The sequence below is a fragment of the Quercus lobata genome, chromosome 8 (genome assembly GCF_001633185.2).
Source record: "Quercus lobata isolate SW786 chromosome 8, ValleyOak3.0 Primary Assembly, whole genome shotgun sequence".
NCBI classification, from domain to species: domain Eukaryota; kingdom Viridiplantae; phylum Streptophyta; class Magnoliopsida; order Fagales; family Fagaceae; genus Quercus; species Quercus lobata.
Genome location: NC_044911.1, coordinates 5,965,870 through 5,982,561, shown reverse-complemented (window position 1 = coordinate 5,982,561; position 16,692 = coordinate 5,965,870). Strand labels below are relative to the sequence as shown.

Here is a 16,692-nt window from a genome sequence, read left to right as displayed (position 1 = left end):
ACCTTCAACAATCTTTTGGATAGCCAAAGCAGGAACAACATTCCCTTTAAGCGCTTCCATCACTAATTGAGAGTCCCCTTCCACCACTACCTCTTTCAAACCCAAGTCCCAAGCGAAAAGAATACCAATTTCAGCAGCTTTAGCTTCGGCTTCTAAAGCACCCCAAGGCAGATTTATCTTCTTACATAGTGCACCCATCATCTAGCCTTTGTCATTTCTAATTACCACACCAATTCCACAGCACCTCTGCTCCTTAAACACAGCAGCATCAACGTTTGCCTTATACATACCTTGAGGGGGAGGGGTCCAATGATGAACCCAAGTGGCTGGTTGAGTTTTTTGGCTCTCAGGCAGCCATGCTACACGGAACTCTTTCACATACTTCCTTGCTTCCCTTTCAATGGTCTTTCCACTCTTACATGTACCCCCAAACCTGACAGAATTTCTGTTATTCCACAGTAGCCATGCCGTGACAGCAAACTTCTCCCAGACCTTCTCCCCTGAAGATGTCATGAGCAGCCAAACCACATCAATGAAATCCTTAGGGGGGCGGTTTAGACTGCCAATCCTGAACTTTGTCTCGCTCCAAGCTTCTCTTGCTACTCTACACCCCCATAGAATATGACCTGAAGACTCACACTCCCCACACAAGTCACAATTGTCCTCCAAAATAACCTTTCGGTACATAAGACATTGTTTTATAGGCAGGGCATTTTTGCAAGCACGTCATAAGAAGTGCTTAACTTTGTTTGGGCACTTTAAGCTCCACACCAGCTTCCAAATCATCTCCATATGGGATGTATCCGAGCATCCAGGTCTGCCATCATTTCCCTTAGAGACCTCAAGGTACCGGACAGCCACTTTGTAAGCACTCTTGACAGATAAGGTGCCATTGGGGGTAAAAGCCCACACTTGGGAGTCAACCGGGTTCATGGAACTTAAGGGAATGCTTAGGATGGCCTCTGCTTCTATAGGGAGGAAGATGCTTCTTACCAAATCACTTTTCCATTCTGCTTTATTGTGTGCAATCAGGTTGGCCACGCACTCACCAACATCCATTGTAGGCCTAGGTGAAATGATTCTGCCTGACCCCAAAGAAGTAAGCCACGCATCTTCCCAGATCTTGATGCTCTTTCTGTCACCCACACACCATCTAACCCCATCCCTAAGCACCGGTTTGGCTGCCATCAAGCTTCTCCATATGTAGGAGGGTCTTTTCCCCACCTGAGCATCCAAAAAAGAAGTTTTTGCAAAATACTTCGCTTTGAGCACTCTGTGGATTAGAGAATCAGGTCTCTGCTGAATCCTCCAACCTTGTTTGGCCAGAAGCGCAAGATTGAATGCTTTCAAGTCTAGAAAGCCCATACCCCCGTCCTTTTTTGGTTTGCACAAGTTTTCCCACGAAACCCAAGCTATCTTCCGAGCACTTTCCTTCTTCCCCCACCAGAAACCCCCAACCAAAGAGTTTATCTCCGAGCACAAAGTATCAGGAAGCTTGAAACAATTCATGGTGTAGGTAGGGGTGGCTTGTGCAACGGCCTTTATCAGGACTTCCCTACCGGCATTGGACAGTAACTTCCCCTTCCACCTCGCTATTTTTCTGCTTACTTGGTCTTTGATACGATTGAAAGCCTTTTTCTTGCCCCTTCCCACCATCGGAGGTAAACCCAAATACTTCTCATGTTGTTGTACAATCTGCGCACCGAACATGTTCTTCACCCCATCTTGGATATCCGCCCTTGTGTTCTTGCTGAAAAACAAGGACGTTTTATCCTTGTTGATCTTTTGCCCCGACTCCTTCTCATAGGTATCCAAAACCTCTGCCACCTGCTTGCATTCCTCCATTGTAGCTCTACAAAATATTATACTATCGTCCGCAAAGAAGAGGTACGAAACCATCGGAGCTTGTTTACTCACCCCCACTCCCCTTAGCAGCCCCATAGCCTCCATCTTTCTAATCAACGCCGACAACCCTTCCTCACACAAAAGGAACAAATAAGGGGAGATGGGGTCGCCTTGGCGAAGCCCCCTAGATGGTGTGATTTTCCCTCTTGGTTCACCATTGATAAGAATCTCATGGGACACCGTTGTAACGCACATCATGACAAGAGATATCCATCTCTCGCTAAAACCCATCTTTCTCATAATGGCCTCAAGATAGCCCCATTCTACCCGATCGTAGGCTTTGCTCATGTCCAATTTAATGGCCATTAAACCTTCCTTCCCTTTCTTCCTTTTACCAATTGTGTGCATAGTTTCGAACACCACCACTACATTATCCGATATTAGTCGCCTCGGTACAAAGGCACTCTGTGCATCAGTGATCACCTCATTAAGAATCCTTTTCAATCTATTCGCTAAAACCTTCGAAATCAACTTATAAATCACATTACATAGGCTGATTAGGCGATAATCCGTTATCTTTTGTGGATTTTTTATTTTCGAAATTAGACAAATATATGTATTATTAAAGTCCTTTGGCATTACCCCTGTATTCAAGGCTTACAGCACACAATTTGAAACACAAACACCAACAATATTCCAATATTTTTGGTAAAAGATGGGAGACATACCATCCGAGATTTCGTGGGGTGCATTTGTTGGAGCGCATGCCAAACCTCATCCGCTTTAAAATTTCCCAGCAGCACATCGTTCATCTCAGGTGTCACCTTTTCGCCCACAGCCTCCAAGCTTGCTTCAAAACATGAAGGATGGTCGGAACTAAATATCGAAGAAAAATATTCCAGAATGATCTTCTCTGTTGCTCCCTGTTCCTCTTGCCAAATGCCTTCCTCATCCATTAAGCCTCCAATCCTATTTCTCCGCTGTCTTTGGCTGGCGGAAGCGTGGAAAAATTTTGTATTCCTATCTCCGTTCTGTAGCCAGAGTACCCGAGAATCGCTGGTTCCACATGATTTCTTCCCTGATATGGAGCTCATTTAATTCCATACGGACTGCACTTATCTCCTCTGCTGTATCGTGGAGCAAGTTAAGGGATTCAAGCTGTTGGAGGCGATCTTGTTTCTATTTTAACTTCTTATTCACATTCCCGAATTTATTCTGATTCCACCCTACTAGATTACTTTGACACCTTTTGAGCCTATCTTGGACAGACATAGCAGCCTCCTCTGTATGCAAATTCCAAGCCGTATCCACAATTTCTTTGCACTCTGCCTCTCTCACCCACATTGCTTCAAACATGAATCTCTTTTTCCTTTTCTTCTGCTGCTGATTCTTGTTCAGGGATAAAGCCAACAAACAATGGTCTGATGCCGACATCGAAATGTGGAATACTTTGGCTTCGGGGAAGAGCTGGAGCCAAGCTTCATTGGCCACCATTCTGTCAAGACGAAGAAGCGTACGTTGCTCCCCATGCCGTCCGTTGCACCAGGTAAATTTCTACCCCACAAATCCTAAATCAACCAGACCGCACCTACTGAGAACATCGCGAAAGTCCCTGATCTAATTTGCATCCCTCTCCCTCCAGCTTAACTTCTCATTTGGATGCAAAATCTCATTAAAATCCCCACAAACCACCCACGGCATACTACATTGGGCATAGAGGGCTTCTATCAATTGCCAAGAACTCTGCCTTTTGCTTGTATCCGGATGCCCGTAGAAACCGGAAATCCTCCACGGACCATTCTTACTCTTACCATGAACTACAACATCAATGTGCGAGTGCAAACAGCTCTTAAACCGTATATCCGTGCCTTCTCTCCAAAGCATCGCTAACCCACCACTCTGACCATCACTCGGAACAATAATCCCCCGCGTAAAACCTATCTTCTGTTGAAAACCCTTCATCCTGTCGGTGTTCGCCTTTGTTTCTACCAGAAAAACCACCACGGGGTTTAATTTCCTCACCTCCTCGGTGAGTGTACGAATTGCCGGAGGAGTCCCCAACCCCCGGCAATTCCAAGCTAACACACTCATGTGGCTCGGCGGTGTTGCACCGCAGCCACCGCCTCTCTGCCATCCATATTCTCATGCTCGTCCGTAATCTCATCTTCTTGGAATTTCCCCTTTCTACGTTTTGAGCTTGTAACATTCGGGTCTAACTCTTGTAGAGGAACCTAACCTTTGCGTTTGGCTTTGCTTGGGCCAGACAGTTTGTTTGGGCTTGGAGTGGTCACTTTCCTGGCCAGGCGCTTCCAGTGGCCACTCGTTGGGCCCAAAGGCTCTGTGACCCAACCCTTTTCTTGGTTATAAGTCATGGCAAGTGGGCTTGAATTATTATTGGCCCAAGATCCCCCTGCACTTGAATCTAAGCCCAACTCCTTACCCACTTCCTTACGTGCGTTCTGCTTATCCGGTTCTTCTTCAGTCTTCTTGCCTACATCCTCGTTCTTCGATGTTTCCCAAGACATCTCACCCACTAGGTCTACTTCAGGCAGTAAGGGACGCACGCCATCCTTCCCATTTGAAGTAAGGTTACAATTAACCTTTTCTGTTGTCAGGTTGACCTTACCTTCATCGTGCAAGGTCTTCTCGCTCTGTCCCGTCACCTGTAACTTCTCTGAATTCACGCTAGGGGCAGCCCCCCTGACAGTGGGTCAGTCCGGTCACGTGAGTATCATCCATTTCCTCTCCTCCCTGTTTCCGGAGCATGTCACCGCCGTGCTTCTTCCATATCGGTGCTCCATTATACGGTCTACCTTCCCTGACGTTCTCATCTCCCATATTTCCTTGATCCCTTCCACCCCTTCTTCCTGGATCCCCTCTAAGCCACGCTCCATATTGCATCTCCTCTCCACCTGCTCTGTTTTCCATTCCTGCTATTTCCTTGCATTCTTTCACGCCATGATCCAGTCTCCCACACTGGTAGCAAAAATTGGGTAACTGTTCGTATTTGAAAAACACCCATCTAGATCCTCCTCCTTCGATGGTTACCTTCTTCCCTCTAACCAGCTTTTTCGTAGCATCAACCCGGACTCTTACCCGCAAATACTTACCCCACTGAACTCCCTTCTCAGGCACATCCACATCGACCACCCTTCCGATTTTTTCACCTATCTCCATGCCAGATTCTCGGGTCATGCTCATCAAAGGGAGATTATATATCTGCACCCAAAACGGAGTCCACTTTATGGTAATATCCTTTGGAACTCTTTCACCCTCAAACTCCTGTAGAAGTACTAGTTGTTTTTCATACTCCAGGGACACATCTCCAGAATTTTTTTTTTGTCCCTGCCATCTCCAAACTCCACCAAGTACAAATCCTCATCTACTTCAGATATCCATAAGCCCCTATTTGGTTTCCATAGCATTCTCAAGTGTTTACGCAGTGCATCCAGGACAATGATACGCTGCGTGAGGATCTTCATTACCAGACAATTTTTCCCAATCTCCCTCGCTGCCCTCGTGCTCTCACTTCCCAATTCTATATCCTCTCCCTCTTCTTCCGTAAATGTTAACTTACTCCACAAAGCTTCCAACTCGTCAGCCATCCTTCAAGCAAACCACCCACCCTCAAAATCAGTCGAGAGGGGTTACCTGTACTGATCTCACCGTGCATTGGAGACCACTAAAACTCTTGCAACAGGGGAGAGCGCAAGACTGCCACTGCCCCTACATGCAAACGCAAGAGAGAGCACGTCTATTTGTTAAAACTTTGAGCAGTCAGCAAAGAGCTTCAATGTTGAAAGCCAAAAGCAAGGCATATATACTAATCTTGATAGAGACATGACTGTAAGTCTTGTAGATAGGACCCCCTGTTTTGTGGTTGGGAATGAATTGAAGGAATCAATTTTCTTACCCGCCAAAGCGGAACGTTGATTGGGATAGTTGGAAATTTCATCGCTCATTACTACTTCTAATAATTGAGGTATTATTTATTCGGTGTGTCCTAAAGTTTTCTTTTTTCTTTGTGAGAAAAACCTTGAGGTAAAATTGGCTGATTCGTACTAGAACATATAATTTTTTTTTAAAAAAAAACATGGAAAAATAATACTCATTTGAAACATCAGGACTCATAGAACTCAATGATCCTGGAATAGGACTCATAGAACAAAATCAATAAACCAAAAATTTAGGAGCCTAAGAGGAGCCATTACTCATTTAAAATAATCCAAAATACTCAAGGACTAAAAAAAAAAACCACCCACTCCACCCTTCCATTGCAATTGCTTTAGCTCAAGGAAAACAATTTATATCATTATATCTACTTTTTTCTTTCTTTCTTTTAGAAATAATTACAATATGTTGCTAATCCCGCAACTTCAACCTTTTTTCCTTGACGCTCGCAATTTGAACATTTTCTCCCTTAAACCCCAGACACTTTGTATATAGGGAGATGCCAATTTAGCTACACGGCCCTCTCTCTCTCTCTCTCTCTCTCTCTCTCTCTCTCTCTCTCTCTCTCTCTCTCTCTCTCTCTCTCTCTCTCTCTATATATATATATATATATATATCATTTAATATATATAGAAATTCTTTAAAAAAAATAATATGTTTATCATAATTAACAGAAATCCTAATGGGTACTTCACCTGAGCATATGTGAAAAAGGCATATACATACCACAAATGGTAAAGGATAAAGAAAAAGTTGCTAATCCCTTTTAATGTGATTAATTGCTTTGCCTCAATCAGTCGCTCAAACAACATACCGCTTATTCATACCACAACCACAAATGACAATACAGCATTAGCCATCTGTAATTGCTAATCTGAAAGTAAAGATTTCTTTAATAGCTCTACCTTCGTTATTTTGGCTAATATGTCTTTACTAAATCAAAATCAAACAACAAAAATCATATAAAAATCACCAAATTAGAGTTTAAAATTATAATTAAATTTTTAAAAGAAATCTAGGCACAATTGGACAAAAATTCCATCTAACTAAGTCACACTCAAGAATATTGGACCCTTTTTCCTTTGTATAAATAAGGGGGTCCCAATGAGATGAGGGGGCTAATAATTTTCTCTCCAAAACATTTATTGCAAGAACACAAAAGTTTTCCATTGTAGTCTTTTCACACTTAAAAAACATGACTTGCCAACTTATCAAACTAGAGTTTTTAGTACCTATAGCAATTTCACAACATCTAGAACAAACCCCGGTGTATACAGTGTCAAATTCCATAGTCTCTCGTTACATCAAATGAGTGTTTAATTTTTCTTGCAAAGTATTGAATAGTAAAGCTTCTGGGCAATAGTCTCAACTACAACTCTTAATCATGTTGGACTTGGATGACACCTATCAACAATGTATCATTATGAGATGCAAAAAAAATTTGGAGTGTACACAACATTTAGTGTGGATGGGAAGAAATTTCATCCTATTCCAATTGGTTAGGTCAGTAAGAGACCTATTCCAATTTAATGATCCTGGAATTTTGTATACAATTAATAATCAAGGAAACTTCCGCCTAAAATAAGTCAAATTTTTGGCAAGAGAGAAAATTGATGTCTAGACAAATCAAGCTAAGGCAGACCAAAAATGGACCATATTCTTAATTTCGTATCTCTATTTGTTCCATGTACAAGACTTACAGTCAATGCTTGGCATATAAAAGTTGAAGATCTTATCTAAAGTCCATCCTTTGAAAGCTTGAGAAAAAATTCATTTAAACCAACACAATATATAAATTATAAAGGAATCAAAGAAAAATTGTCAAAAATAATGAAAATTTAATCTATGCTTAAATTCTTATAAGGATGAACACAATAGCAATATCCTTTTCTTTTCTTTTTTAAGGATGAACACAATAGCAATATCCTTTTCTTTTCTTTTTTAAGATTAAAAAAAAATCTATGCTTATTTTGCACGTATGATAAAGTCCTATCACAAAGTTTGGATGACACCTATCAACAACGTATCATTATGAGATGCAGAAAAAATTAGGAGTGTACACAACGTTTAGTGTGGATGGGAAGAAATTTCATCCTATTCCAATTGGTTAAGTTAGTAAGAGACCCATTCCAATTTAATGATCCTGAAATTTTGTAGACAAGTAATAATCAAGGAAACTTCCGCCTAAAATAAGTCAGACTTTTGGCAAGAGAGAAAATTGATGTCTAGACAAATCAAGCTAAAGCCGACCAAAATGGAACATATTCTTAATTTCTTATCTCTATTTGTTCCATGTACAAGACTTACAGTCAATGCTTGGCATATGAATGTTGAACATCTTAAGTCCATCCTTTGAAAGCTTGAGAAAAAATTCATTTAAACTAACACAATATATAAATTATAAAGGAATCAAAGCAAAATTGTCAAAATAATGAAAATTTAATCTATGCTTAAATTCTTATAAGGATGAACACAATAGCAATAAAAAAAATTAAAAAAAAAAAAAAAAATCTATGCTTATTTTGCACGTATGATAAAGTCTTATCACAAAGTTTGGATGACACCTATCAACAACGTATCATTATGAGATGTAGAAAAAATTTGGAGTGTACACAACGTTTAGTGTGGATGGGAAGAAATTTCATCATATTCCAATTGGTTAGGTCAGTAAGAGACCTATTCCAATTTAATGATCCCGGAATTTTGTATACAAGTAATAATCAAGGAAACCTCCGCTTAAAATAAGTTAGACTTTTGGCAAGGGAGAAAATTGATGTCTAGACAAATCAAGCTAAGGCCGACCAAAATGGACCATATTCTTAATTTCTTATCTCTATTTGTTCCATGTACAAGACTTACAGTCAATGCTTGGCGTATGAAAGTTGAACATCTTATCTTAAGTCCATCCTCTGAAAGCTTGAGAAAAATTCATTTAAAGCAACACAATATATAAATTATAAAGGAATTAAAGAAAAATTGTCAAAAATAATGAAAATTTAATCTATGCTTAAATTCTTATAAGAATGAACACAATAGCAATATCCCTTTTTTAAATAATAAAAAAAGAGATAAAAAAAATCTATGCTTATTTTGCACGTATGATAAAGTCCTATCGCAAAGTTTGGATGACACCTATCAATAACGTATCATTATGAGATGCAGAAAAAATTTAGAGTGTACACAATGTTTAGTGTGGATGGGAAGAAATTTCATCCTATTCCAATTGGTTAGGTCAATAAGGGACCTATTCCAATTTAATAATCCTGAAATTTTGTATACAAGTAATAATCAAGGAAACTTCCACCTAAAATAAGTTAGACTTTTGGCAAGAGAGAAAATTAATGTCTAGACAAATCACACTAAGGCCGACCAAAATGGACCATATTCTTAATTTCTTATCTCTATTTGTTCCATGTACAAGACTTTCAATCAATGCTTGGCATATAAAAGTTGAACATCTTATCTAAAGTCCATCCTATGAAAGCTTGAGAAAAAATTCATTTAAACCAACACAATATATAAATTATAAAGAAATCTGTAGGGTTAAGGGCCCAAATCATATATTGGGCCTTGGGCCTTGGCCAAAAGCGTGAGTAGTCCGAGGACAAACGAATGGTAATGAATGGTTCGGACTCAGGACATAATAAGCAAGATACAAATGGGAAGGTGGTCCGAGTAGGAGTATTTCCTCAGATAAGCTAAACACAGATTAGATATAGATCTTAATGATCAAAGTAACCTTCCAAGAAACTCTAGTGATAGGGACATGCCCCATAAACATACAAGAAAGATGGGAACCCAAAAATATCTAAGGGAAAGTTGCTACCACCGCATTGAATGCTCTGTAGCTAACTCTCTGGCCGCATTAATGAGGAAGTGATCTCTAAACAGTACTTTTTCAGCCTTACAACCACCTCCAAAGACTTCTAGAGGAGGCTGATGGGACAAGATTAGCAGAAACCATCAACTGTCCACGTGTAGGGTAAAGATGAAGGAAGAGATGTAGTATAAATAAGAGTAGAGAAGGAGATCGGAAAAATAGAAAAAGAATACTGAAACAATCAAAATTGTACTTGTACTTTGTTTAATTGATTTACATGAAAAGTTACCTCCTCGGACAGTGAATTCATTTAGATCAGTGCTTCTTGTTTTTGTTTGATCATCCTCTAAATCCATACTAGCCGTTGTCCAATTCATTAGGGCCTAGTTCTTTGACCCACTCTCTACAAATTTATTGTATTGGGCTCACTGAGCCAAGATCTCATACATTTTGGGCTTGGGCTGCGAAACATGTCCTTACAGAATCAAAGAAAAATTGTCAAAAATAATGAAAATTTAATCTATGCTTAAATTCATTAAGGTTTTTTTTTTTTTTTGGTTACCCAAAAGTTCACATTGACTTATTTTACTGTTATCTCATTAATTGCCTAAGCTTATACCACACCTTTCACTATTCTTCATGTCTTTTAGCATACCCATTGTTTTAGTATTTTTTTAAAAAAAATAAACAAAAAAAAAATTAAATAAGTAAAGACTAATAGTAATAACTAACAAGATAAGGCTCTAAAGAGACACAAAAATGTTGTGGATTGTTAAATAAAAGACACTATTTCACTATATATTACTAAAATAAAAGACCTGTGACTAACAAAACATTTGAAAGAGAGAGAAAGAGGAATATGAGGGGTTACCACCTCCGTTATACTAGCCTCCCACCACCATCAAAACACCGAAACCCCTACAAGTAATTTTTTTTCTTTTTAAATTAGGGGCTTAAATATGATTTAGGTTTAAGTAATTTGGTTAGTTAGTTTTTGTTTTGGGTATATAAGTAGAGAGAATATTTGGTGCGCAATGTAAAGTCATATTCTACCATGGTTTAATTTTAAATCATCTATAAGACACATGCATACACACTTGCCCACACCATGTCTTAATATCGTACTATTGATGAGTGAAAGACAGTCAAAGAGTTGGTCATACTTTTATTTCACAATATAAAATATGTGAACACAACACAAATTAGTTGATTTTCATGGTTCCGTTACTCTTTTGCATTTATTTTTGGTTTCATGATTTAAAAAATAGTAATCTTCCCTTAAGAAGACTACAAATATGTAGTGAAGCTACTAAACCAATTTTTAATTTCTCAAAATGTATATGTTTCTTTACTCTAATTTAGTTTACTTTTTCTTTATAATATATGTACAACATTATCCAAAACCGTTTTACATAAAATATTACAAAATTATCCATGCACGGGCAACTTACTAATTACTACAAATAATTAAGGTATTATTTATATGGTGTGTCCTAAAGTTTTCTTTTTTCTTTGTGAGAAAAACCTTGAGGTAGAATTGGCTGATTCGTACTAGAACATATAATTTTTTTTAAAAAAAATGGCGGAGTTGCAAAACAATAATTGATGTTATCATCAAGAAATACAAAAGCTTTTTTTTTTTTTTTTTTTTTTGGATTTGAAGAAAAATCAAAAGTTGACCAATGAGTCAAAGCACAAGTGGCATGCATGTGATGTGTGTGTCTTTGAAGTTTCCCTCATGCTAGGCAGAATTTTCTCGGCAAAGACTAATTCCAAATTATTAACATGCACACTAAAGCACATGAAGTATGCATCTTTCCATTGTATTCAACATTCATTCAATAGAATATAGGAAACGTTGGATTTGTTTTCCCCATTAATTTTGAAAGTTCAAATAGTGTGTAAAACACCAATGAACATTTAGATCCCCAAATATAAAAATACCAACACAAGCTTATGATCAAACAATATATGTGCAAAAAATGAACTATAAGCTATAACCAAATTGGTAACACACTCTAAACCATAATTAATAACCAACACAGTAGTAATTAAAAGGTAAAGAGAAAGGGAAGAAAGATGCAAACACAAAAATAACACGGTGATGTGTTATCGAAGAGGAAACCGAAGTACTCGACGAAAAACTTTTCTGCTGCCCCCCAAGCCGTCAATAATCCACTAGAGAATAAAGTTGGGATACATGAATAGCAGAAGACCCTCCAAGCCTAATCTACCCAGTGCACCTAAACCCTCTAAGCTTCTTACTCCAACAGGGTTACGCCGAACCCTGTCTTTTCTAGCTTACCGGATCCAGCAATGGCCCATTGCATCAACCAAAATGAATTGGTCCCTTCTGAACTGCTTCCCAAGCACCAAAATACCTCATTACTAATATAGGTATGGTGAGATAAGGATTTGGCTAAATGTACCTCTCAAGAATATGTCAATGGAGAGGGTGAGAGTAGAGTAATTTGGAGAATCAAAGGATGAAAATTGTGGATGAGTCAATCTTGTTTTTCTCTAGGGTTTCTCTCTCAAAATTCTCTGGAAGCTCTCTACATTTCGTGAGTATAAGTGTACTTTTCAAGGATATGTCAATGGAGAGGGTGAGAGTAGAGGAATTTGGAGAATCAAAGGATGAAAATTGTGGATGAGTCAATCTTGTTTTTCTCTAGGGTTTCTCTCTCAAAATTCTCTGGAAGCTCTCTACATTTCGTGAGTATAAAGGTATTTATAGTAGGGTGTATGAGAAATGAGAAAAGTCAGTTTTCAACAAACAGGGCATTTTGGCAACTCAGCCTCGCGACTGGAACGAGTCATGAGTTTGAGTCGTGAGCTAACTGCCTAGCCAGACTGGAAGTTTTGTCCTGTAGTACTCCAACTGTCGTGACCCTTCAGCTTTCCCGCATGCTTCACACATGTGCCACCTTTGGCGACTTGCTAGTCGTGAGATCCAATCGCGAGGCCCTTCTTGAGTGCACACATCTTGAGTTTTCTTCACACTTTCTCACATACTACCCTTACATAATTCCCACCTAAATACAGGGTATCTAATTGCTAAATTACAAGCAAATTTGGCACTGAATAAAGCCAACACATGATTGAGTAAATTCAATCTCACAATCTCCCCCTTTGGCTATTCCGTGACAAAACCCTAAAACAAACTCTAGACTTAACATTTGAATTGGGAACAGTTGCCAAAACTCACTCACATCCTAATTCTAGAAACTGTGAAGCTCTTGAACGATATGAACAAGTATTTCCTGAAAACAACAACATAAGATGATCATTGTAAGCAGAAATCTTGAAATGCATATGGAGCAGGCACAATGCGATCAAGTAGTGAAGATTAAAGCATTAAAGCATGACTTGACCAAACAAGAAAAATCACTATAAATAGTGATCACAATGATCATTCACACAAAGAATGAACATCCGAACATGCAAGCTAATAGGCTCAATGCAAAGTATTATTTGCATGTCAACACACAACTGATACAAAAACTCAAGGTAATTGGATCAAGGATATAAAATCCAACAAGGGCACAAGTGTAAAGTACTAAAGAAAATGCATAACATTAACTAAAAGTACTAAACTACAAAGCAAAGGTAAAAAACATAAAGTACTGAATAGAAACTGAAATAATTAAACCAAAGTACCAAAAGTTTTAAACAAACACAATGTAAATAGCAAGAGTTATAAAAACTATAAACACATAAGTTGAAAACAAGACAAGCCAAAAGTATGTGTGTATGTATCAGTATTCTCCTTTTGATCTCACACAACTCTCCCTTTCAATATGCACACTTCCCATTCTTGTGTTGCTCTCCCCCTTACTGTATGCTATCATCCAAGCTATACAATGAGTTGCTCTCCCCCTTTTTGGCACGAATAGCTAAAGGCTGTCCTCTAGTTTTTGTTGAATAACATCTAATTGTGTCTCAATGGTTGTGAGAAGCATTTGAACTTGGTTCTTGGTGGAGTAGAGAACATTTTCCAATTCAGAAATACGCTGATGCAAACTCTCAATCAAAGTGCTCAACCTATTAGCTTGAGAGCTAGGATGTATAGGCTGAGTGCTAGTCGTCTGCAACTCAAAAGTGTGAGGAGATGTTGTCTCAGTATGCACAAGCATAGTATGAGTGGCTGAGCCATGACCGGAAGAAGTGGCATGAGGGAAAAATTCACTCTTAGGTGCTTTGGAAGAGTGACTTTTGCTCGCTTGAAGAGAAATCATGGATAGTGGGCGAAGACGAACCAGTGTCTTTCCATCTTTTGGCAGACGAACCCCTTTAAGTACCATGATTTTCATGATCAGACTACAAAAAGGAAGGCATGTTCTTGCTGCTGTTCGTTTTGCTGTTCTCCCTATTAACTAGAAGATGTGAGCAAAAAAATCAATTTGAACTCCGGTGATGAGATCACATAGAAACTGCACTCTTCCAAGGTTGATGAATCTAGTGTTCGACAGTGGATAAAGGTTGAAGAACATGATCAATGTGATAGTTTTCAATTCAGGTGCAAACTTTGCAGTTCCAATGGACGTGCCTTTGGATGAAATCTCATGATCTGGCCCAAGAATTTGAAGTATATCTTGTACTTGAGAAAGCTTATCATCATAGGGATTGAGGTCTACATTTGCCGGTCGAGTGATCTGAAGGACCTCTGCAATGTAATCTGGAGTAATACTAAATTCCTTTCCTCGGACCCAACACTTTAGTTCAACTCCGGTAAATCTAGCGTTTGAGTAGAACTCCTTGACTAGTTCATCAATTGGATCCTCGAAGTTCCCGAATAAATTAGCCCAATCTTTTTCTTCAAAAATCCTAGGAATAAAAGTTGTTCCCAGGGTATCAAATCTCACAATCCGTTCCACCACAGTAGGAGCTTTTTTAAAAATGTTGGAGTATGTCTGAGAATCGAGGGGAGTCTTGAATCTCTCACTGTTTGAGTCATGGGACGAATGATGAGTCCGTTTTAAAACAAGGGATGATGGAACATCAATAACTGGTTCTTTTCCATGAGAGGAACTGCAAGACATCTGCAAAAGAACATACACACAACAGAGAACCAATTGCAAAACCACAAGACACAAACACAAACTTGATTAGATCCATGTTAGTCAAAAAAAATATAATGATAGACAGGGAGAAACATTACTCAACCATGTTAAATGAACCACTTAGGAAACACAGGTGCATGTGGTGAGCATATATAATGCATGTGCAGGCATGGCTAAGTACATTGTAATCCATGAAGTCCACAAAAACACAAGAAAATGTTTATGAGACATTTTACCATGAGCATGATATGCACAGCACAACACAGACAGGGTATAATCCTTAACAATGAGACACAAACATAAGAATCATGTAATATAAGCATCATACCATCAAAACCATCAAAAACCATATAACAAACTCAACAAAAAAATATCCAAACCATATTCGAACATCATATTTTTCAAAACTCAAAATTCAAGAAATCAAGGGCTAGAAACAGACAATACATAGTGAAAATGACAAAACTCATACCTTTTATTGAAGATTGGTGAAGAGATGATGAAGAAAAATGAAGTTTTTGAGAATGAGCACGGTGAGTTTGGAAGAGGGAGATAATGAACAATCACAATATATGAGGGAAAACTGAAAAAAATTTGAAAACTGCCCTGAAAATAACCCTCAATGCGCAAAACATGCGATTTTTGCGACTGGAATGAGTCGCAAACAAGTCGCGGTGCAAGTCACCAAAAACCCGTGTGACAAAATTTGAAAAATTTGTCTAAGTGTTTTTTGCAACTAGAAATTCCACTCACAAGTAAGTCGCGACTGGAGTCACCAAACATTCTAAGTAAACCTCGCGACTGGAGCTTTCACTTGCGAACCAATCGCCAAACTGAGTCACAAAAATCCCAAAAACCCAAATTTTTGAAAATTTTCTAAGTGTTTTTTGCAACTAGGGCTTTGACCCGCCAGAGAGTCGCCAAGAGCTTCTAAGTAAACTCGCAACTGGGGCTCGCGACTTGCTTGACCCGCGAGACAGAGTCACCAAAACAGGGTTGCATAGTTTTTGAAATTTTTCAAACTAAAAACACTTTCCAAAAACAACTAAAACACTCAAAAATCTTTTTATGTTTGAACAACATATAATTGAGCATGTGCAACACATTTAAACAAGTACAAGTATAATCACACAAATGAATAAGGCATTCATTGAACATAGACATGTGTGATGTGTGTGGGTACCAAAGATGAAATAGTCCTTAGTCTAATGTGAAGCTTCAATGATCAATTCAACCAAGACATACACAATTAACACGAGGAAAAGTGACCTATCTCAATTATAGAAATATGCATATATGACCTCCCACAAAACTTGATTACATAATTTTGAAACTTTTCATTTGGCTTCATACACATCATATCATTTGATCTTTTTGAATCAATGCATCTCATTTTGAGATTGGTACTTGAAATTTTTGATATTTCAATTTGATGAACAAGCCGTTGGCTTTTTAAGGCATCATACATTTTCATAAAAGTCGCTTTCCCTTTTTTCTAGTTAAATACTAGTATGTGCGATGGCTTTTGCAACTCATTATCTCTTTTCATTTTGAGATTTACATTTGTTGAGCTCTTTAAGCATAAAAAATAAAAAAGTGGGAAGATATATAGGCACAAGTCTATGCAAGTCTCAAGATCAACAAAACCATTGACTAATCATTCATGACAAGTTTGAAGATCTATTTACAACAGTCACATAACTGTCAAGATTTTTCCCACAATGATATGAGTGCATAAAGAACAAACTACGCTTTTAAATGCACAAAGCCATTAGTACAAAGGTACAAGGCAAAACATGCTTGTGACAATACACAATAATGTTGATCAAACTTTTTGGATTTTCTACTTTTTATGTGTTTTTGGATTTTTGACACAAAAGCAAGTAAAGATTGATAAAAAACAATGTAAAAAAATTCAAAGCAAATAGCAAACAAACAAAATTTTCAACACATGCTAGAATGATAACAAAAAGTACACAACCAATCAAAGTCACAAAACATAGGAAGTATTAA

At 38.2% G+C, this 16,692-nt stretch overlaps 1 protein-coding gene across 1 annotated transcript; it reads right to left on the bottom strand.

Annotated features, from left to right (window-relative positions):
* Nucleotides 1–201: 201 nt before the first annotated feature.
* On the bottom strand, nucleotides 202–3,339 carry LOC115956198. The gene is made up of 4 exons (XM_031074642.1): nucleotides 3,084–3,339; nucleotides 2,574–2,923; nucleotides 772–2,364; nucleotides 202–675 (listed from the first exon to the last, which is right to left on the bottom strand). The coding sequence occupies exons 1-4, from the start codon at nucleotides 3,337–3,339 to the stop codon at nucleotides 202–204; spliced, it is 2,673 nt and encodes an 890-aa protein (XP_030930502.1).
* Between the last annotated feature and the right edge of the window lie 13,353 nt (nucleotides 3,340–16,692).

Bases quoted from the DNA above. Each gene is read 5' to 3' on its own strand.
- LOC115956198 (XM_031074642.1), bottom strand. From the start codon at position 3,339: ATGGTGGCCAATGAAGCTTGGCTCCAGCTCTTCCCCGAAGCCAAAGTA. The intron at 2,924-3,083 runs GTAATCTAGTAG...GCTCCATATCAG, and splicing joins TAGGCTCAAAAGGTGTCAAA to GGAAGAAATCATGTGGAACC. The intron at 2,365-2,573 runs GTATGTCTCCCA...TTGATTTCGAAG, and splicing joins ACCCCACGAAATCTCGGATG to GTTTTAGCGAATAGATTGAA.